A 22,497-nucleotide genomic window follows, 5' to 3' on the forward strand; every position below is an offset into this window, starting at 1 on the left:
AATATTTATGTATTTTTCGTTGTATATCTTGATTGCTGACGTGCAAAACATTTTTGGACTATGTCAACAATGGACTAATTAAAAAAATACCAAAAGATTTTGGGTGGAATTTTCCTTTAAACTATAGATGACAAGCTCCCTATTGTACCTATAGTAACACTGAACCCTGTACCCCCAATCTCTTCCTCTATCTTTACACTCTCACTTCCTTTCTTCCTCTCTCTCACTCTCTATTCTTTCATTTTCTCTCTTTCATTCTCTCTCTTCCCTCTCTCCCTCCCGGTGCGGTGGGGAGGGGAGCAGAGCAGCAAAGCATGGGCAGCCCAGGCTGAAACATGTCATTTAAAATGCGTTGGTCTCTCCTCCTTTTCCATCTTGAGTCTTAACACCTTCTGCATGTCATTAGGGGCCTTGCTTTGCTTCAACTCATTCTGTTATTTAGGGAGATACAGTGAGGGAAAAAAGTATTTGATCCCCTGCTGATTTTGTACGTTTGCCCACTGACAAAGAAATGATCAGTCTATAATTTTAATGGTAGGTTTATTTGAACAGTGAGAGACAGAATAACAACAAAAAAATCCAGAAAAATGCATGTCAAAAATGTTATAAATTGATTTGCATTTTAATGAGGGAAATAAGTATTTGAAGTAGGTGACAACAGTTGGTGGTTGAGTTTTAATGACTCCAGCCTAAGTGTATGTAAATTTCCCACTTCAACTGTATGTACCTGACACAATCATTCAAAATACTTTCAGGAGCGGATCAACCTTGTGGTAGCAGGAAAAAACACCACGCAGTCAGTCTCTTTCACTGTACTGAATGGCCGTGAGTTGAGTTAGCTGTGATGAGCACGGTAGGAGAAGTGAGAGAGAGAAACTGACCTTCACACTGCAGTCACCTGCCAGATGTCTGGTCAAATGTAGATCAAGCTAGCCTATAAAAGAGTTTAAGTCCACAGGTACTGCTGTGTATCTGATCAAGTTCCCAAAGTCAAACTAACATTTTTCACCCCGATTGTTGAAAACCCCAATTTCCCTCACCAACTAGCTACATACAGCTCACTAGCCCTCCATAGAGATGTGTATTAACCCTGCCATAACATGAGTTCTTCGGCTGTACGTTATTGTAACATTTCTCGTACGATGTTGTGAAAACCTGCTTCTGATCAAGACGCCTTAAAAAGGTTCAGGAGTGTAACATTTTGAGGTAGGTGAGTCCAGAGTCCAGAGCAATCAATCTTATAGTAGCAGAGGACTTTCAAAAGGCTTCAAAAAACAGTAGAGTTGTTGACAACAGTGTCGTTAATAGACTGTAATTATCAGTGGTGCAGCCTTTCAGTAAAACTACCCTTAAGACAAATGATATCCAGTCCCATCAGCAGACAGTACTCTTCATCTCAGCTCCTTCATTACAGTAGGCTATGTAACAGTAAATACTAGATCTTGTTGCGGTGCTTTGAAGGCTACAATTCAGTGCTCTATTTCAGAGAGGCAAGTCAGAGTACAAAAGGCTAAAAGTCCACTGCAGAAAATGTGCAATGAGAAAATAAATAACACCAAGATAAAAAAAGGACATAAAACAGTGAGGAAGTGAGCGCTGATGCATTTTGATCAGGAAATAAAACACCAGAAGGCAAACAGGCAGAGTTAGTTAGTTTACACTAAGAGCTCTCTTTGTAGACACTTCCTCCCCTGTGAGTTGAAGGATTGAGAATTGGAGAGCAGAGAGCGGTGTATCGGCACGACGTAGAACGAGGGAAGAGGACATGAAAGAATGAAATAGTGTCTGACTCCAGACTCTCCAGTCTGTGCGTTTGATCCTGTCTTCTGGTCTGCTGTCTGCTCCACTCTTCTCTGTTCTCCACTGCTCTGGCCTTGGTCAGGGTATCAGGATGCAGGAAGAGAGACGGGAGAGTGGAGGATCTAACAAGGCCATTACTGTGTTGAAATGGCACCCTATTCCATATATTGTGCACTACCCTATTCCATATATTGTGCACTGACCACAGACCTATGGACCCTAGGGAATAGGGTGCCATTTTGGACATACCCATGGCCTTGTTAGATCCTCCACTCCCCTGACAAACTGTTTCTCTCCACTATTAGACCAGTGTTATGCTGCAGAGTTGATCGTGGCTGTGACAATAGAGGGTGTGTGTGTGTGTGTGTGTGTGTGTGTGTGTGTGTGTGTGTGTGTGTGTGTGTGTGTGTGTGTGTGTGTGTGTGTGTGTGTGTGTGTGTGTGTGTGTGTGTGTGTGCGCGCGCGCGCTGCAAGTCTTCATCTGGATGCCAGACAAAGAGCAGTTTTCATCCTTATTGAATGCAGTGAAAGCTTGCGTGCTGTCTGGGTTCTTTATTTCGCAATATAGTGGCAGCGCACATCAAACTGCAGGTCGCTGTGACCCCAGAGAAACAGATTGAAAATCCTCATTCTTAAAAATGTCAACCCACCCCTCCCTCTCTGCCCATCCCCCCAAGTCTCTCTCATTTATTTTTGTTCCAGCCAGGGCCCATCACTGTCTGTCTTTCACACTCATCACCTCTGCTGGCCTGCAGAGTGGTAGACTGGTACTGCTGCAGAGATGGACTTATTACAGCTAAGGTGGAGTTGATATAGGACTGGGTCTCTTGGTCATAAACCCCTGCAAAATGACGGTATGTTATGTGGTGCTGCTGAAGCCCACAATACCAGATTGGGGTCAATTCCATTTCAATTGTCAATTCAGGAAGTAAAGTGACATTCAGAAAAATGGAATTGGAGTTTCATTTTACTTCCTGAATTGAATGAATTGAAATGGAATTGACCTCAACTCTGTACAGTCTCACCATCAGGTGGAGCGGACAGTGCGGCCATTTACATAATCTGGTTTGGATCCTATTAGTATCAATAGACCATCATGGCAAACATACTGTCACAACCAATGAGGGCAATTATAGGTGATTGTGAACATAAGGTGCATACAGAAAAGTCAGAGGCCCATACTCACATATCTGGTGAAGAAGTCATCCACCTCAGCCTGCAGTTTGCTCTGACACTCTGGGTGAAGAGCCAGGAGGTAGCAGGTGAAGGCTAGGGTATTGCTACTGGTCTCATACCCCGCCAAGAAGAACACAAACGCCTGGCCCACTATCTCATCATCCGACATCATCCTCTTCTGGGTCTGGACCGAGCGCCTGTTGGGTGACTCATGGCTGACGTCATCATTTTCTTGCTGGTTTATGTGAGTGTGTGTGGGGGCCAGCTCATCTGCATGGTTGACCACATCAAAGTGCTCCAGCGACACACACTCCTTGCTGCTCCGCGTGTCCAGCATCAGCTGTAGGAAGTCTCGCCGCCGCTACATACAGAGAAACACACACACACACACACACACACACACACACACACACACACACACACACACACACACACACACACACACACACACACACACACACACACACACAGGGAGATCAAGATCAGAGAAGAGTAGGACAGGAGACATTACAAGTCCTTTAATATTTCATATCTTTTCCCATCTTTACAAAGGATAGTTAGGCTGCCATAGTAATACCTCTCCTACTGGCTGCTCATCTCTCTGTCTGATGATCTTCTGAATGCAGTTGATGAAGAAGTTATTCATCTCATCCCTCCTCTTGTTGGGGAGGACCCGGGCCAGAGGAATCAGGAATGGAAAAGCAACTGAAGACAAAATATAGTCTTTGTCACTCCATTTATGGCATCAACTATGGAATGCAGCAGTATTTCAATTGGACAATTCGACAAATTAGGAAGACTTTAAAGTGCTGATGAGTTAGTTGGCCTCAGGGCATGGCTCCACAGTACTCACTGAAGACGAACATGATGGGTGTGAAGAAGGAGAAAGAGAAGAACTTCTGGGCGTGGTGGACGAACGGGTCATCTGGGTCCTTCTGGGAGTCCACCTGAGTACCAAATGCAACGCTGGCTATCACGTCCATCGTGAAACATCCAAAACACCTGAGGAGAGAGAACCAACCCAGTCAACACAATATGGTGTGTATGTACTGAATACCATACATAGAGCGCTTTTATAAAATGATAATACAACATCCACCTTAGAATTGACCACTAGAATAGCAGATCTGAGGCTGTCTGTAGACATTTGAATTTGTCATCTTTTTGTTAGGAAAATGACAGTATAACAGTTGTATAGCCGATTGACTGAGAAGTCCTTCAGTTACAGTATAATGACCCTCCTGAGAGGGAGATATACTGTAGTTGCAGTACCTGTGAATGTCAAAGCTCTCTCCAGACTCAGCATGACAACTGAGGTTGGTGAGCAGGGTGTCAGTAGCCGTGTTGATCAGAGGACCCATCTGCATGGGGATAGAGACAGAGAAACACTCATCTAGATTCCGATATGAAAATGGGGTCGCGGGAGAATTTCCAAAAACCTGGTAAAATAAATAATATATACAGTACCAGTCAAATGTTTGGACACGCCTACTCATTCAAGGGTTTTTATTTATTTTGACTATTTTCTACATTATAGAATAATAGTGAAGACATCAAAACTATGAAATAGCACATATGGAATCATGTAGTAACCACAAAAGTGTTAAACACATCAAAATATATTTTATATTTTAAATTCTTCAAAGTACCCACCCTTTTTCTTGATGACAGCTTTGCACACTCTTGGCATTCTCTCAACCAGCTTCACCTGGAATGCTTTTCCAACAGTCTTGAAGAAGTTCCCACATATGCTGGGCACTTGTTGGCTGCTTTTCCTTCACTCTGCAGTCCAACTCATCCCAAACCTTCTCAATTGGGTTGAGGTCCGGTTGATTGTGGAGGCCAGGTTATCAGATGCAGCACTCCATCACTCTCCTTCTTGGTCAAATAGCCCTTACACAGCCTGGAGGTGTGTTTTGGGTCATTGTCCCGTTGAAAAACAAATTATAGTCCCACTAAGCGCAAACCAGCCATGCTGGTTATTTATTATTATTATTTTTCTTTTTTTAATTTAACCTTTACTTAACTAGGCAAGTCAGTTAAGAACAAATTATTATTTACAATGATGGCCTACACCGGCCAAACCCGGACGACGTGGTGCCAATTGTGCACCACCCTATGGGACTCCCAATCATGGTGATTGTGATACAGCCTGGAATCGAATCAGGGTGTCTGTAGTGACGCCTCAAGCACTGAGATGCACTGCCTTAGGCCGCTGCGCCACTCGGAAGCCCAAAAGTGTTAAGTGTGCCTTGAATTCTAAATAAATCACAGACAGTGTCACCAGCAAAGCACCCCCACACCATCACACCTCCATGCTTCACGGTGGGAACCCCACATGCGGAGATCATCCGTTCACCTACTCTGCGTCTCACAAAAACACAGCGGTTGGAACCAAAAATCAAAAATTTGGACTCATCAGACCAAAGGACAGATTTCCACCGGTCTAATGTCCATTGCTCGTGTTTCTTGGCCCAAGCAAGTCTCTTCTTCTTATTGGTGTCCTTTAGTAGTGGTTTCTTTGCAGCAAATCGACCATGAAGGCCTGACACGGAACCCAAACTGGCTGCGTGCGTGCGCCATCGTGCGCCATCGTGCATAAATGTATTTTGTCTCCCCACACCAAACACGATCACGGCACGCAGGTTGAAATATCAAAACAAACTCTGAACCAATTATATTAATGTGGGGACAGGTTGAAAAGTATTAAACATGTATTGCTAGCTAATTTGTCCTATTTAGTTAGCTTGCTGTTGCTAGCTAATTTGTCCTGGAATATAAACATTGAGTTGTTATTTTACCTGAAATGCACAAGGTCCTCTACTCCGCCAATTAATCCACACATAAAACAGTCAACCGAATCATTTCTAGTCATCTCTCTTCCTTCCAGGCTTTTTCTTCTCTTGACTTTATACTATGATTGCAACTTTCATAAATTAGGTGCATTACCGCCACTGACCTCGGTCGTCTTTCAGTCACCCATGCGGGTATAACCAATGAGGAGATGGCACGTGGGTACCTGCTTCTATAAACCAATGAGGAGATGGGAGAGGCAGGACTTGCAGTGCGATCTGCGTCACAAATAGAACTGACTTCTATTTTAGCCCTTGGCAACGCTGACGCTCGTTGGCGCACACGAGCAGTGTGGGTGCAATAATTGAATAATATAGATTTCGAAATTTATTTTGCAACGCTCACGCACGTGACGCAAGCGGTGTAGTCAGCCTGTCATTCACGCAGTCTCCTCTGAAAAGTTGATGTTGAGATGTGTCTGTTACTTTAACTCTGTGAAGCATTTATTTGGCCTGAAATTTCTGAGGCTGGTGTCTCTAATGAACTTATCCTCTGCAGCAGAGGTAACTCTGGGTCTTCCTTTCCTGTGTCGGTCCTCATGAGAGCCAGTTTCATCATATGGCTTGATGGTTTTTGCGATAGGGCTATCTTCTGTATACCAACCCTACCTTGTCACAACACAACTGATTGGCTCAAACACATTAAGAAGGAAAGAAATTCTACAAATTAACTTTTAACAAGGCACACCTGTTAATTGAAATGCATTTCAGGTGACTACCTCATGAATCTGGTTGAGAGAATGCCAAGAGTGTGTAAAGCTGTCATCAAGGCAAAGGGTGGCTACTTTGAAGAATCTAAAATCTAAAATATATTTTGATTTGTTTAACACTTTTTTGGTTACTACATGATTCCATATGTGTTATTTCATAGTTTTGATGTCTTCAATATTATTCTACAATGTAGAAAATAGTAAAAAATAAATAAAACCCAGGAATGAGTGGACGTGTCCAAACTTTTGACTGGTACTATATATAATATAATCTTTGTTTCTCAAAATCATTGTAATGGTTAACCTTAAAAATCTAAACGACAATGATTCAAGTCTAAAATTCAACCAGAGGTTGCCATTAGATCGTTGCAAAAGGCCGCACTTGACCGTTGCACTTGACCGTGGCACTTGAATCATTCCCACGGTGAATGGCTAAGCCCGCTACGCTATGAAACCACACACTATTGCAGAGACTTGTTACTGGCCGCATTTGATATGGTGAAAACAATGTGTGGGGAGGCAGAGGCACAGAAACTCACATTAATACCTTGTCAGATATCACTGTGAAACTAAGAATTGATGCTATTGCTAGCAATCAAGAGGTAACTCTGACTGAATGAGTCAAACAACTCCCCACCTTATGATCTTCAAATGGACCTTAGCTGTGAGGGCCGAGATGCCCAACAGTTCGCTACATGTCAGAGGATGCTTTTCATGAGGAATGTCTCATGATTCCCGAACATGAAATGTTCAGTGTGCTGCGTGGCTATATTGACGAATAACTGATTCCATGGGATCGAATGGTGGGCTTTTGCACAGATGGCGCTCCATCTAGGCGGGACGGCGGGCAGGCCTCTGCACTGTAGTTATGTGTCTCCCTCTGCCATATGGACGCACTGTATGATAAACCCACTGAGCTATAATGGATACACCGGGAACAACTGACGGCAAAAGAGCTGAATGCAGAACTCTGAGACATGCAGCAGGTAACTTCAATTGTAAACTACATCGCACACGCCTGTTCACAAAACTATGTGGATATATGGGATCAGAGCATGACAATGTTCTATTTCACACCGAGGCTTGGTGGTTATCAAGGGGGAGTGTTGGAACGATTTTTCGAATTGAGAGAGGAACTGTTGTTATTCACAATAGATGTAAAAAACAGACTTTGTTCTTTCTGCGTAATGAAAAGAAAATGTGTCTCCTTGCCTATGTAACAGACATATTTAGGAAACTGAACAAACTGAACACAAGCATGCAGGGGAAATACAAATATATTCTACAGATGTGTGACCGAACCAGCGAAATCCGTTTGACTGTGATCCTGGCTCAGTTGACATGCAGGTAAGTGAAATCGAACAGCTGATCAAGCTGTCATGTGACCGACTGCTGTAGACAACGCATTCACAGGTCACTATGGAGACAATTATAGAATGGCAAGTCACGTAGCAGTCGTTCAATCTTCTCGGTGTAACAGTTGGGATAATGGGACAATTTGAAGTACAACGCATATCTTATCCCTGGATTGAGGTACGTTTTTCGAGCCATATCTCACGCCGGCACCGCTGTGTATTAATCTGCACAAGAAGCCTGTCTGACCCTAGTGCAGCTGTAAGCAAGCTGGTTGGATCTGCTGGCTAATGTCTATGTACAATGCATATGAAAAGTATTCAGACTCCTTGACTTTTTCCACATTTTGTTCAGTTACAGCCTTAGTCTAAAATTGATTCAATATTTTTTTCCCCTCATCAATCTACACACAATACCCTATAAAGACAAAGCAAAAACTGTTTTTTAGAATTTCTGGCAAATTTATCACATTTACATAAGTATTCAGACCCTTTACTCAGTACTTTGTTGAAGCACCTTTGGCAGTGATTACAGCCTAGAGTCTTCTTGGGTATGACGCTACAAGCTTGGCACACCTGTATTTGGGGAGCTTCTCTCATTATTCTCTGCAGATCCTCTCAAGCTCTGTCAGGTTGGATGGGGAGTGTCGCTGGACACCTATTTTCAGGTCTCTCCAGAGATGTTCGATTGGTCCAGGCTCTGGTTGGGCCACTCAAGGACATTCAAAGACTTGTCCCGAAGCCTCTCCTGCTTTGTCTTGGCTGTGTGCTTACGGTCGTTGTCCTGTTGGAAGGTGAATCCATCCCCCCAGGTCCTGAGTGCTCTGGAGCAGGTTTTCATCAATGGTCTCTCTGTACTTTGCTCCGTTCATCTTTCCCTCAATCCTGACCAGTCTCCCAGTCCCTGCCACTGAAAAACATCCCCACAGCATGATGCTGCCACCACCATGCTTCACCGTAGCGATGGTGCCAGATTTCCTCCAGACGTGACGCTTGGCATTCAGGCCAAAGAGTTGAATCTTGGTTTCATCAGACCAGAGAATCTTGTTTCTCATGGTCTGAGAGTCTTTGGGTGCCTTTTGGCAAACTCCAAGCGGACTGTTATGTGCCTTTTACTGAGGACTGGCTTCCATCTGGCCACTCTACCATAAAGGCCTGATTGGTATAGTGCTGCAGAGATGGTTGTCCCATCTCCACAGAGGAACTCTGGCCCTTCTCCCCCGATTGCTCAGTTTGGCCGGGAGGCCAGCTCTATGAAGAGTCTTGGTGGTTCCAAACTTTTCCATTTAAGAATGATGGAGGCCACTGTGGTCTTGGGGACCTTCAATGCTGCATAAATGTTTTTGGTACCCTTCCCTAGATCTGTGTCTCGACACAATCCTGTCTTGGAGCTCTACAGACAATTCCTTTAACCTCATGGTGTCACGACATCGACGGAAGGTGGCGCCCCTCCTCGCCCGGGCGGCGCTCGGCGGTCGTCATCGCCGGCCTACTAGCTGCCACCGATCCTCTGTTTCATTTTCTGTTGGTTAGGTCTAGGTTAGGTACGCACCTGTTTTGTATTAGTTCATTAGTGGGGGGGGGGGGGGTATTTAGTCTTGCTATGTAGGTTTGTTTGTTGTGTGTGATTATTTTACGTCAGGACGATTCGTCTGGGGAACAGGTGTTTCCCTCTGCCTGTGGGTTTTGCAGAGTATATTGTGGGCTGCGTCCCTACATTGTGTGCGGGCTGGTATTTTTGGCTTTTGTATTGTCGCCCTGCCCTACCTAGTTTTTGGACTAGAGTGGATACCTATTAAACGTGTGTTCACGGACTTGTGTCTCCTGCGCTTGACTTCACCCCTCCTGCTTCCTTGAGCCGCCTGACACATGGCTTGGTTTTTGCTGTGGAACCTTATATAGACAGGTGTGTACCTTTCCAAATCATGTCCAACCAATTGAATTTACAACAAGTGGACTCCAATCAAGTTGTAGAAACATCTCAAGGATGATCAATGGAAACAGGATGCACCTAAGCTCAATTTCGAGTCTCATAGCAAAGGGTCTGAATACTTAACGTAATAAGGTATTTCTTTCTTTTTAACACATTTGCAAAAAATTCTAAAAACCTGTTTCGCATTGTATGTAGATTGATGAGGAATTAATTGTATTTTATCAATTTTAGAATAAGGCTGTAACGTAACAAAATGTGGAAAAAGTCAAGGGGTCTGAATCCTTTCCAAATGCGCTGTATATTACCAAAATGATCCCTTTGAATTTTTTTCCTGTGCAAAAAATCCCTTTAAATCAAGACTCATCTGATAAATGGGCAAGATGGAATCAGGTGTAAATGTTAAGTGGTCCACTTGCATTAATCAGTACATGAGGGGATACTGCTGCCCTGTGTTTTGTGCCAGCTACTCTCCTCCTCACCTCCAGCCCCACTCAGAAAAGTGTCTGTGCGTGCACGCGTACGTGCATGCGGACGTGCATGTGTGCGTGTGTGGGTGAGGACACCATGAGCCAAAGAGAGGAGCTGAATCAATTAAAATCCCATTAAAGCACCATTACAGAGGGCATTATCAAGGGGAAAAGAACCCTGATGATGATGGATCAAACACCGATCTAATTAATAAATGTATTCATTAAGGGAAGAGCTCTTCTAAACATGGCGATTGCTGTGTTTCAATGCAGGACTGAGAGAAACAGATCTCAAGAAAAGCACTATCTCTCTGTCATCACCTTCTCCAGGGCAGACAGAGAGCTATACTGCAGTAGCTCAGATTTCAAAAACAACAAATCCTCAAGACAACTCCCTACCCACTGGGCAAAAACTGGTTGAATCAATGTTGTTTCCACGTCATTTCAACAACAAAAAAATCTATCTGATGGCGTTGAATCAATGTGGGAAACTGATTGGATTTGCATCAACGTAAATCCAATAACATGGTGACACTTTGTTGATTTCATGTTGAATTCACGTTAGTTGACAACTGACATCTGTGCCCAGTGGGTAGTCTCTTCTTATCAAAGAAAATGAGGGCACTAACACATATTCGACCACAGAAAGGACAGCTATGGCATGGAATATTGGTTAAAAGGACATGAGAAAAAAAGTAGAGCGCGAAAGAGAGGGTGCGCTTGTGACCACTGCTGAGAGAGAGTGGTGGTGTGACCACTGCTGAGAGAGAGTGGTGGTGTGACCGATGTTGAGAGAGAGTGGTGGTGTGACCGATGTTGAGAGAGAGTGGTGGTGTGACCACTGTTGAGAGAGAGTGGTGGTGTGAGTGGTGTTGAGAGAGAGTGGTGGTGTGACCGATGTTGAGAGAGAGTGGTGGTGTGAGTGGTGTTGAGAGAGAGTGGTGGTGTGACCACTGTTGAGAGAGAGTGGTGGTGTGAGTGGTGTTGAGAGAGAGTGGTGGTGTGACCACTGTTGAGAGAGAGTGGTGGTGTGAGTGGTGTTGAGAGAGAGTGGTGGTGTGACCACTGTTGAGAGAGAGTGGTGGTGTGAGTGGTGTTGAGAGAGAGTGGTGGTGTGACCACTGTTGAGAGAGAGTGGTGGTGTGAGTGGTGCTGAGAGAGAGTGGTGGTGTGACCACTGCTGAGAGAGAGTGGTGGTGTGACCACTGTTGAGAGAGAGTGGTGGTGTGACCACTGCTGAGAGAGAGTGGTGGTGTGAGTGGTGCTGAGAGAGAGTGGTGGTGTGACCACTGCTGAGAGAGAGTGGTGGTGTGACCACTGTTGAGAGAGAGTGGTGGTGTGACCACTGCTGAGAGAGAGTGGTGGTGTGACCACTGCTGAGAGAGAGTGGTGGTGTGACCACTGCTGAGAGAGAGTGGTGGTGTGACCACTGCTGAGAGAGAGTGGTGGTGTGACCACTGTTGAGAGAGAGTGGTGGTGTGACCACTGTTGAGAGAGAGTGGTGGTGTGACCACTGCTGAGAGAGAGTGGTGGTGTGACCACTGCTGAGAGAGAGTGGTGGTGTGAGCGGTGCTGAGAGAGAGTGGTGGTGTGACCACTGCTGAGAGAGAGTGGTGGTGTGACCACTGCTGAGAGAGAGTGGTGGTGTGACCACTGTTGAGAGAGAGTGGTGGTGTGAGTGGTGCTGAGAGAGAGTGGTGGTGTGACCACTGCTGAGAGAGAGTGGTGGTGTGACCACTGCTGAGAGAGAGTGGTGGTGTGACCACTGTTGAGAGAGAGTGGTGGTGTGAGTGGTGCTGAGAGAGAGTGGTGGTGTGACCACTGCTGAGAGAGAGTGGTGGTGTGACCACTGTTGAGAGAGAGTGGTGGTGTGACCACTGTTGAGAGAGAGTGGTGGTGTGAGTGGTGTTGAGAGAGAGTGGTGGTGTGACCACTGTTGAGAGAGAGTGGTGGTGTGAGTGGTGCTGAGAGAGAGTGGTGGTGTGACCACTGCTGAGAGAGAGTGGTGGTGTGACCACTGTTGAGAGAGAGTGGTGGTGTGACCACTGCTGAGAGAGAGTGGTGGTGTGAGTGGTGCTGAGAGAGAGTGGTGGTGTGACCACTGCTGAGAGAGAGTGGTGGTGTGACCACTGTGAGAGAGAGTGTGGTGTGACCACTGCTGAGAGAGAGTGGTGGTGTGACCACTGCTGAGAGAGAGTGGTGGTGTGACCACTGCTGAGAGAGAGTGGTGGTGTGACCACTGCTGAGAGAGAGTGGTGGTGTGACCACTGTTGAGAGAGAGTGGTGGTGTGACCACTGTTGAGAGAGAGTGGTGGTGTGACCACTGCTGAGAGAGAGTGGTGGTGTGACCACTGTTGAGAGAGAGTGGTGGTGTGAGTGGTGCTGAGAGAGAGTGGTGGTGTGACCACTGCTGAGAGAGAGTGGTGGTGTGACCACTGCTGAGAGAGAGTGGTGGTGTGACCACTGTTGAGAGAGAGTGGTGGTGTGAGTGGTGCTGAGAGAGAGTGGTGGTGTGACCACTGCTGAGAGAGAGTGGTGGTGTGACCACTGCTGAGAGAGAGTGGTGGTGTGACCACTGTTGAGAGAGAGTGGTGGTGTGAGTGGTGCTGAGAGAGAGTGGTGGTGTGACCACTGCTGAGAGAGAGTGGTGGTGTGACCACTGTTGAGAGAGAGTGGTGGTGTGACCACTGTTGAGAGAGAGTGGTGGTGTGAGTGGTGTTGAGAGAGAGTGGTGGTGTGACCACTGTTGAGAGAGAGTGGTGGTGTGAGTGGTGCTGAGAGAGAGTGGTGGTGTGACCACTGCTGAGAGAGAGTGGTGGTGTGACCACTGTTGAGAGAGAGTGGTGGTGTGACCACTGCTGAGAGAGAGTGGTGGTGTGAGTGGTGCTGAGAGAGAGTGGTGGTGTGACCACTGCTGAGAGAGAGTGGTGGTGTGACCACTGTTGAGAGAGAGTGGTGGTGTGACCACTGCTGAGAGAGAGTGGTGGTGTGACCACTGCTGAGAGAGAGTGGTGGTGTGACCACTGCTGAGAGAGAGTGGTGGTGTGACCACTGCTGAGAGAGAGTGGTGGTGTGACCACTGTTGAGAGAGAGTGGTGGTGTGACCACTGTTGAGAGAGAGTGGTGGTGTGACCACTGCTGAGAGAGAGTGGTGGTGTGACCACTGCTGAGAGAGAGTGGTGGTGTGAGTGGTGCTGAGAGAGAGTGGTGGTGTGACCACTGCTGAGAGAGAGTGGTGGTGTGACCACTGCTGAGAGAGAGCGGTGGTGTGACCACTGTTGAGAGAGAGTGGTGGTGTGAGTGGTGCTGAGAGAGAGTGGTGGTGTGACCACTGCTGAGAGAGAGTGGTGGTGTGACCACTGCTGAGAGAGAGTGGTGGTGTGACCACTGTTGAGAGAGAGTGGTGGTGTGAGTGGTGCTGAGAGAGAGTGGTGGTGTGACCACTGCTGAGAGAGAGTGGTGGTGTGACCACTGTTGAGAGAGAGTGGTGGTGTGACCACTGTTGAGAGAGAGTGGTGGTGTGAGTGGTGCTGAGAGAGAGTGGTGGTGTGACCACTGCTGAGAGAGAGTGGTGGTGTGACCACTGCTGAGAGAGAGTGGTGGTGTGACCACTGCTGAGAGAGAGTGGTGGTGTGACCACTGCTGAGAGAAAGTGGTGGTGTGACCACTGTTGAGAGAGAGTGGTGGTGTGACCACTGTTGAGAGAGAGTGGTGGTGTGACCACTGTTGAGAGAGAGTGGTGGTGTGAGTGGTGCTGAGAGAGAGTGGTGGTGTGACCACTGCTGAGAGAGAGTGGTGGTGTGACCACTGTTGAGAGAGAGTGGTGGTGTGACCACTGTTGAGAGAGAGTGGTGGTGTGACCACTGTTGAGAGAGAGTGGTGGTGTGAGTGGTGCTGAGAGAGAGTGGTGGTGTGACCACTGCTGAGAGAGAGTGGTGGTGTGACCACTGCTGAGAGAGAGTGGTGGTGTGACCACTGCTGAGAGAGAGTGGTGGTGTGACCACTGCTGAGAGAGAGTGGTGGTGTGACCACTGCTGAGAGAGAGTGGTGGTGTGAGTGGTGTTGAGAGAGAGTGGTGGTGTGACCACTGTTGAGAGAGAGTGGTGGTGTGAGTGGTGTTGAGAGAGAGTGGTGGTGTGACCACTGTTGAGAGAGAGTGGTGGTGTGAGTGGTGTTGAGAGAGAGTGGTGGTGTGACCACTGTTGAGAGAGAGTGGTGGTGTGAGTGGTGTTGAGAGAGAGTGGTGGTGTGACCACTGTTGAGAGAGAGTGGTGGTGTGAGTGGTGCTGAGAGAGAGTGGTGGTGTGACCACTGCTGAGAGAGAGTGGTGGTGTGACCACTGTTGAGAGAGAGTGGTGGTGTGACCACTGCTGAGAGAGAGTGGTGGTGTGAGTGGTGCTGAGAGAGAGTGGTGGTGTGACCACTGCTGAGAGAGAGTGGTGGTGTGACCACTGTTGAGAGAGAGTGGTGGTGTGACCACTGCTGAGAGAGAGTGGTGGTGTGACCACTGCTGAGAGAGAGTGGTGGTGTGACCACTGCTGAGAGAGAGTGGTGGTGTGACCACTGCTGAGAGAGAGTGGTGGTGTGACCACTGTTGAGAGAGAGTGGTGGTGTGACCACTGTTGAGAGAGAGTGGTGGTGTGACCACTGCTGAGAGAGAGTGGTGGTGTGACCACTGTTGAGAGAGAGTGGTGGTGTGAGTGGTGCTGAGAGAGAGTGGTGGTGTGACCACTGCTGAGAGAGAGTGGTGGTGTGACCACTGCTGAGAGAGAGTGGTGGTGTGACCACTGTTGAGAGAGAGTGGTGGTGTGAGTGGTGCTGAGAGAGAGTGGTGGTGTGACCACTGCTGAGAGAGAGTGGTGGTGTGACCACTGCTGAGAGAGAGTGGTGGTGTGACCACTGCTGAGAGAGAGTGGTGGTGTGAGTGGTGCTGAGAGAGAGTGGTGGTGTGACCACTGCTGAGAGAGAGTGGTGGTGTGACCACTGTTGAGAGAGAGTGGTGGTGTGACCACTGTTGAGAGAGAGTGGTGGTGTGAGTGGTGTTGAGAGAGAGTGGTGGTGTGACCACTGTTGAGAGAGAGTGGTGGTGTGAGTGGTGCTGAGAGAGAGTGGTGGTGTGACCACTGCTGAGAGAGAGTGGTGGTGTGACCACTGTTGAGAGAGAGTGGTGGTGTGACCACTGCTGAGAGAGAGTGGTGGTGTGAGTGGTGCTGAGAGAGAGTGGTGGTGTGACCACTGCTGAGAGAGAGTGGTGGTGTGACCACTGTTGAGAGAGAGTGGTGGTGTGACCACTGCTGAGAGAGAGTGGTGGTGTGACCACTGCTGAGAGAGAGTGGTGGTGTGACCACTGCTGAGAGAGAGTGGTGGTGTGACCACTGCTGAGAGAGAGTGGTGGTGTGACCACTGTTGAGAGAGAGTGGTGGTGTGACCACTGTTGAGAGAGAGTGGTGGTGTGACCACTGCTGAGAGAGAGTGGTGGTGTGACCACTGTTGAGAGAGAGTGGTGGTGTGAGTGGTGCTGAGAGAGAGTGGTGGTGTGACCACTGCTGAGAGAGAGTGGTGGTGTGACCACTGCTGAGAGAGAGTGGTGGTGTGAGCACTGTTGAGAGAGAGTGGTGGTGTGAGTGGTGCTGAGAGAGAGTGGTGGTGTGACCACTGCTGAGAGAGAGTGGTGGTGTGACCACTGCTGAGAGAGAGTGGTGGTGTGACCACTGTTGAGAGAGAGTGGTGGTGTGAGTGGTGCTGAGAGAGAGTGGTGGTGTGACCACTGCTGAGAGAGAGTGGTGGTGTGACCACTGTTGAGAGAGAGTGGTGGTGTGACCACTGTTGAGAGAGAGTGGTGGTGTGAGTGGTGTTGAGAGAGAGTGGTGGTGTGACCACTGTTGAGAGAGAGTGGTGGTGTGAGTGGTGCTGAGAGAGAGTGGTGGTGTGACCACTGCTGAGAGAGAGTGGTGGTGTGACCACTGTTGAGAGAGAGTGGTGGTGTGACCACTGCTGAGAGAGAGTGGTGGTGTGAGTGGTGCTGAGAGAGAGTGGTGGTGTGACCACTGCTGAGAGAGAGTGGTGGTGTGACCACTGTTGAGAGAGAGTGGTGGTGTGACCACTGCTGAGAGAGAGTGGTGGTGTGACCACTGCTGAGAGAGAGTGGTGGTGTGACCACTGCTGAGAGAGAGTGGTGGTGTGACCACTGCTGAGAGAGAGTGGTGGTGTGACCACTGTTGAGAGAGAGTGGTGGTGTGACCACTGTTGAGAGAGAGTGGTGGTGTGACCACTGCTGAGAGAGGGTGGTGGTGTGACCACTGTTGAGAGAGAGTGGTGGTGTGAGGGGTGCTGAGAGAGAGTGGTGGTGTGACCACTGCTGAGAGAGAGTGGTGGTGTGACCACTGCTGAGAGAGAGTGGTGGTGTGACCACTGTTGAGAGAGAGTGGTGGTGTGAGTGGTGCTGAGAGAGAGTGGTGGTGTGACCACTGCTGAGAGAGAGTGGTGGTGTGACCACTGCTGAGAGAGAGTGGTGGTGTGACCACTGTTGAGAGAGAGTGGTGGTGTGAGTGGTGCTGAGAGAGAGTGGTGGTGTGACCACTGCTGAGAGAGAGTGGTGGTGTGACCACTGTTGAGAGAGAGTGGTGGTGTGACCACTGTTGAGAGAGAGTGGTGGTGTGAGTGGTGCTGAGAGAGAGTGGTGGTGTGACCACTGCTGAGAGAGAGTGGTGGTGTGACCACTGCTGAGAGAGAGTGGTGGTGTGACCACTGCTGAGAGAGAGTGGTGGTGTGACCACTGCTGAGAGAAAGTGGTGGTGTGACCACTGTTGAGAGAGAGTGGTGGTGTGACCACTGTTGAGAGAGAGTGGTGGTGTGACCACTGTTGAGAGAGAGTGGTGGTGTGAGTGGTGCTGAGAGAGAGTGGTGGTGTGACCACTGCTGAGAGAGAGTGGTGGTGTGACCACTGTTGAGAGAGAGTGGTGGTGTGACCACTGTTGAGAGAGAGTGGTGGTGTGACCACTGTTGAGAGAGAGTGGTGGTGTGAGTGGTGCTGAGAGAGAGTGGTGGTGTGACCACTGCTGAGAGAGAGTGGTGGTGTGACCACTGCTGAGAGAGAGTGGTGGTGTGACCACTGCTGAGAGAGAGTGGTGGTGTGACCACTGCTGAGAGAGAGTGGTGGTGTGACCACTGCTGAGAGAGAGTGGTGGTGTGACCACTGCTGAGAGAGAGTGGTGGTGTGACCACTGTTGAGAGAGAGTGGTGGTGTGACCACTGTTGAGAGAGAGTGGTGGTGTGACCACTGCTGAGAGAGAGTGGTGGTGTGACCACTGTTGAGAGAGAGTGGTGGTGTGACCACTGTTGAGAGAGAGTGGTGGTGTGACCACTGTTGAGAGAGAGTGTGGTGTGAGTGGTGCTGAGAGAGAGTGGTGGTGTGAGTGGTGCTTAGAGAGAGTGGTGGTGTGAGTGGTGCTTAGAGAGAGTGGTGGTGTGAGTGGTGCTGAGAGAGAGTGGTGGTGTGACCACTGTTGAGAGAGAGTGGTGGTGTGAGTGGTGCTGAGAGAGAGTGGTGGTGTGAGTGGTGCTTAGAGAGAGTGGTGGTGTGAGTGGTGCTGAGAGAGAGTGGTGGTGTGACCACTGTTGAGAGAGAGTGGTGGTGTGAGTGGTGCTGAGAGAGAGTGGTGGTGTGAGTGGTGTTGAGAGAGAGTGGTGGTGTGACCACTGTTGAGAGAGAGTGGTGGTGTGAGTGGTGCTGAGAGAGAGTGGTGGTGTGAGTGGTGCTGAGAGAGAGTGGTGGTGTGACCACTGCTGAGAGAGAGTGGTGGTGTGACCACTGTTGAGAGAGAGTGGTGGTGTGAGTGGTGCTGAGAGAGAGTGGTGGTGTGAGTGGTGTTGAGAGAGAGTGGTGGTGTGACCGATGCTGAGAGAGAGTGGTGGTGTGACCACTGTTGAGAGAGAGTGGTGGTGTGAGTGGTGCTGAGAGAGAGTGGTGTTGAGAGAGAGCGGTGGTGTGACCACTGTTGAGAGAGAGTGGTGGTGTGAGTGGTGCTGAGAGAGAGTGGTGGTGTGACCACTGTTGAGAGAGAGTGGTGGTGTGACCACTGCTGAGAGAGAGAGTGGTGGTGTGACCACTGCTGAGAGAGAGTGGTGGTGTGACCACTGTTGAGAGAGAGTGGTGGTGTGACCACTGTTGAGAGAGAGTGGTGGTGTGACCGGTGTTGAGAGAGAGTGGTGGTGTGAGTGGTGTTGAGAGAGAGTGGTGGTGTGAGTGGTGCTGAGAGAGAGTGGTGGTGTGACCACTGCTGAGAGAGAGTGGTGGTGTGACCACTGTTGAGAGAGAGTGGTGGTGTGACCACTGCTGAGAGAGAGTGGTGGTGTGAGTGGTGCTGAGAGAGAGTGGTGGTGTGACCACTGCTGAGAGAGAGTGGTGGTGTGACCACTGTTGAGAGAGAGTGGTGGTGTGACCACTGCTGAGAGAGAGTGGTGGTGTGACCACTGCTGAGAGAGAGTGGTGGTGTGACCACTGCTGAGAGAGAGTGGTGGTGTGACCACTGCTGAGAGAGAGTGGTGGTGTGACCACTGTTGAGAGAGAGTGGTGGTGTGACCACTGTTGAGAGAGAGTGGTGGTGTGACCACTGCTGAGAGAGAGTGGTGGTGTGACCACTGTTGAGAGAGAGTGGTGGTGTGAGTGGTGCTGAGAGAGAGTGGTGGTGTGACCACTGCTGAGAGAGAGTGGTGGTGTGACCACTGCTGAGAGAGAGTGGTGGTGTGACCACTGCTGAGAGAGAGTGGTGGTGTGAGTGGTGCTGAGAGAGAGTGGTGGTGTGACCACTGCTGAGAGAGAGTGGTGGTGTGACCACTGCTGAGAGAGAGTGGTGGTGTGACCACTGTTGAGAGAGAGTGGTGGTGTGAGTGGTGCTGAGAGAGAGTGGTGGTGTGACCACTGCTGAGAGAGAGTGGTGGTGTGACCACTGTTGAGAGAGAGTGGTGGTGTGACCACTGTTGAGAGAGAGTGGTGGTGTGAGTGGTGCTGAGAGAGAGTGGTGGTGTGACCACTGCTGAGAGAGAGTGGTGGTGTGACCACTGCTGAGAGAGAGTGGTGGTGTGACCACTGCTGAGAGAGAGTGGTGGTGTGACCACTGCTGAGAGAAAGTGGTGGTGTGACCACTGTTGAGAGAGAGTGGTGGTGTGACCACTGTTGAGAGAGAGTGGTGGTGTGACCACTGTTGAGAGAGAGTGGTGGTGTGAGTGGTGCTGAGAGAGAGTGGTGGTGTGACCACTGCTGAGAGAGAGTGGTGGTGTGACCACTGTTGAGAGAGAGTGGTGGTGTGACCACTGTTGAGAGAGAGTGGTGGTGTGACCACTGTTGAGAGAGAGTGGTGGTGTGAGTGGTGCTGAGAGAGAGTGGTGGTGTGACCACTGCTGAGAGAGAGTGGTGGTGTGACCACTGCTGAGAGAGAGTGGTGGTGTGACCACTGCTGAGAGAGAGTGGTGGTGTGACCACTGCTGAGAGAGAGTGGTGGTGTGACCACTGCTGAGAGAGAGTGGTGGTGTGACCACTGCTGAGAGAGAGTGGTGGTGTGACCACTGTTGAGAGAGAGTGGTGGTGTGACCACTGTTGAGAGAGAGTGGTGGTGTGACCACTGCTGAGAGAGAGTGGTGGTGTGACCACTGTTGAGAGAGAGTGGTGGTGTGACCACTGTTGAGAGAGAGTGGTGGTGTGACCACTGTTGAGAGAGAGTGGTGGTGTGAGTGGTGCTGAGAGAGAGTGGTGGTGTGAGTGGTGCTTAGAGAGAGTGGTGGTGTGAGTGGTGCTTAGAGAGAGTGGTGGTGTGAGTGGTGCTGAGAGAGAGTGGTGGTGTGACCACTGTTGAGAGAGAGTGGTGGTGTGAGTGGTGCTGAGAGAGAGTGGTGGTGTGAGTGGTGCTTAGAGAGAGTGGTGGTGTGAGTGGTGCTGAGAGAGAGTGGTGGTGTGACCACTGTTGAGAGAGAGTGGTGGTGTGAGTGGTGCTGAGAGAGAGTGGTGGTGTGAGTGGTGTTGAGAGAGAGTGGTGGTGTGACCACTGTTGAGAGAGAGTGGTGGTGTGAGTGGTGCTGAGAGAGAGTGGTGGTGTGAGTGGTGCTGAGAGAGAGTGGTGGTGTGACCACTGCTGAGAGAGAGTGGTGGTGTGACCACTGTTGAGAGAGAGTGGTGGTGTGAGTGGTGCTGAGAGAGAGTGGTGGTGTGAGTGGTGTTGAGAGAGAGTGGTGGTGTGACCGATGCTGAGAGAGAGTGGTGGTGTGACCACTGTTGAGAGAGAGTGGTGGTGTGAGTGGTGCTGAGAGAGAGTGGTGTTGAGAGAGAGCGGTGGTGTGACCACTGTTGAGAGAGAGTGGTGGTGTGAGTGGTGCTGAGAGAGAGTGGTGGTGTGACCACTGTTGAGAGAGAGTGGTGGTGTGACCACTGCTGAGAGAGAGAGTGGTGGTGTGACCACTGCTGAGAGAGAGTGGTGGTGTGACCACTGTTGAGAGAGAGTGGTGGTGTGACCACTGTTGAGAGAGAGTGGTGGTGTGACCGGTGTTGAGAGAGAGTGGTGGTGTGAGTGGTGTTGAGAGAGAGTGGTGGTGTGAGTGGTGCTGAGAGAGAGTGGTGGTGTGACCACTGCTGAGAGAGAGTGGTGGTGTGAGTGGTGTTGAGAGAGAGTGGTGGTGTGAGTGGTGCTGAGAGAGAGTGGTGGTGTGACCACTGGTGTGAGTGGTGTTCGCTTCAGTAATCTTACTAGTATAAAGACCTCCTCCATTCCTGCCATTATTGAAAGAGATTGTGATACTTCACATCTCAAAATTGGGTTACTTAATGTTAGATCCCTCACTTCCAAGGCAGTTATAGTCAATGAACTAATCACTGATCATAATCTTGATGTGATTGGCCTGACTGAAACATGGCTTAAGCCTGATGAATTTACTGTGTTAAATGAGGCCTCACCCCCTGGTTACACTAGTGACCATATCCCCCGTGCATCCGGCAAAGGCGGAGGTGTTGCTAACATTTACGATAGCAAATTTCAATTTACAAAAAAAAAAACAATGACGTTTTCGTCTTTTGAGCTTCTAGTCATGAAATCTATGCAGCCTACTCAATCACTTTTTATAGCTACTGTTTACAGGCCTCCTGGGCCATATGCAGTGTTCCTTACTGAGTTCCCTGAATTCCTATCGGATCTTGTAGTCATAGCAGTTAAAATATTCTAATTTTTGGTGACTTTAACATTCACATGGAAAAGACCACAGACCCACTCCAAAAGGCTTTCGGAGCCATCATCGACTCAGTGGGTTTTGTCCAACATGTCTCTGGACCTACTCACTGCCACAGTCATACTCTGGACCTAGTTTTGTCCCATGGAATAAATGTTGTGGATCTTAATGTTTTTCCTCATAATCCTGGATTATCGGACCACCATTTTATTGCGTTTACAATTGCAACAAATAATCTGCTCAGACCCCAACCAAGGAAGATTAAAAGTCGTGCTATAAATTCTCAGACAACCCAAAGATTCCTTGATGCCCTTCCAGACTCCCTCTGCCTACCCAAGGACGTCAGAGGACAAGAATCAGTTAACCACCTAACCGAGGAACTCAATTTAACCTTGCGCAATACCCTAGATGCAGTTGCACCCCTAAAAATTAAAAACATCTGTCATAAGAAACTAGCTCCCTGGTATACAGAAAATACACGAGCTCTGAAGCAAGCTTCCAGAAAATTGGAACGGAAATGGCGCCACACTAAACTGGAAGTCTTCCGACTAGCTTGGAAAGACAGTACCGTGCAGTATCGAAGAGCCCTCACTGCTGCACGATCATCCTATTTTTCCAACTTAATTGAGGAAAATAAGAACAATCCGAAATTTCTTTTTGACACTGTCGCAAAGCTAACTAAAAAGCAGCATTCGCAAATGGAGGATGGCTTTCACTTCAGCAGTAATAAATTTATGAACTTCTTTGAGGAAAAGATCATGATCATTAGAAAGCAAATTACAGACTCCTCTTTAAATCTGGGTATTCCTCCAGGGCTCCATTGTCCTGAGTCTGCACAACTCTGCCAGGACCTAGGATCAAGGGAGATACTAAAGTGTTTTAGTACTATATCTCTTGACATAATGATGAAAATAATCATGGCCTCCAAACCCTCAAGCTGCATACTGGACCCTATTCCAACTAAACTACTGAAAGAGCTGCTTCCTGTGCTTGGCC

At 48.9% G+C, this 22,497-nt stretch overlaps 1 protein-coding gene across 4 annotated transcripts in view; it reads right to left on the reverse strand.

Moving 5' to 3' along the window:
* LOC115197407 (thromboxane-A synthase-like) overlaps positions 1-22,497 on the reverse strand; it is a 143,525-nt gene that overhangs the window by 35,127 nt on the left and 85,901 nt on the right. For all 4 annotated transcript variants that reach the window (XM_029758872.1, XM_029758874.1, XM_029758873.1 and 1 more), the window contains 4 exons: positions 4,249-4,337; positions 3,830-3,978; positions 3,554-3,681; positions 2,987-3,337 (listed from right to left, as the gene is read on the reverse strand). In XM_029758872.1, the coding sequence (XP_029614732.1) occupies positions 2,987-3,337; positions 3,554-3,681; positions 3,830-3,978; positions 4,249-4,337 (717 nt within the window). The remainder of the gene's footprint in view (positions 1-2,986; positions 3,338-3,553; positions 3,682-3,829; positions 3,979-4,248; positions 4,338-22,497) is intronic.

This window comes from Salmo trutta, chromosome 7, assembly GCF_901001165.1.
Source record: "Salmo trutta chromosome 7, fSalTru1.1, whole genome shotgun sequence".
NCBI lineage: Eukaryota > Metazoa > Chordata > Actinopteri > Salmoniformes > Salmonidae > Salmo > Salmo trutta.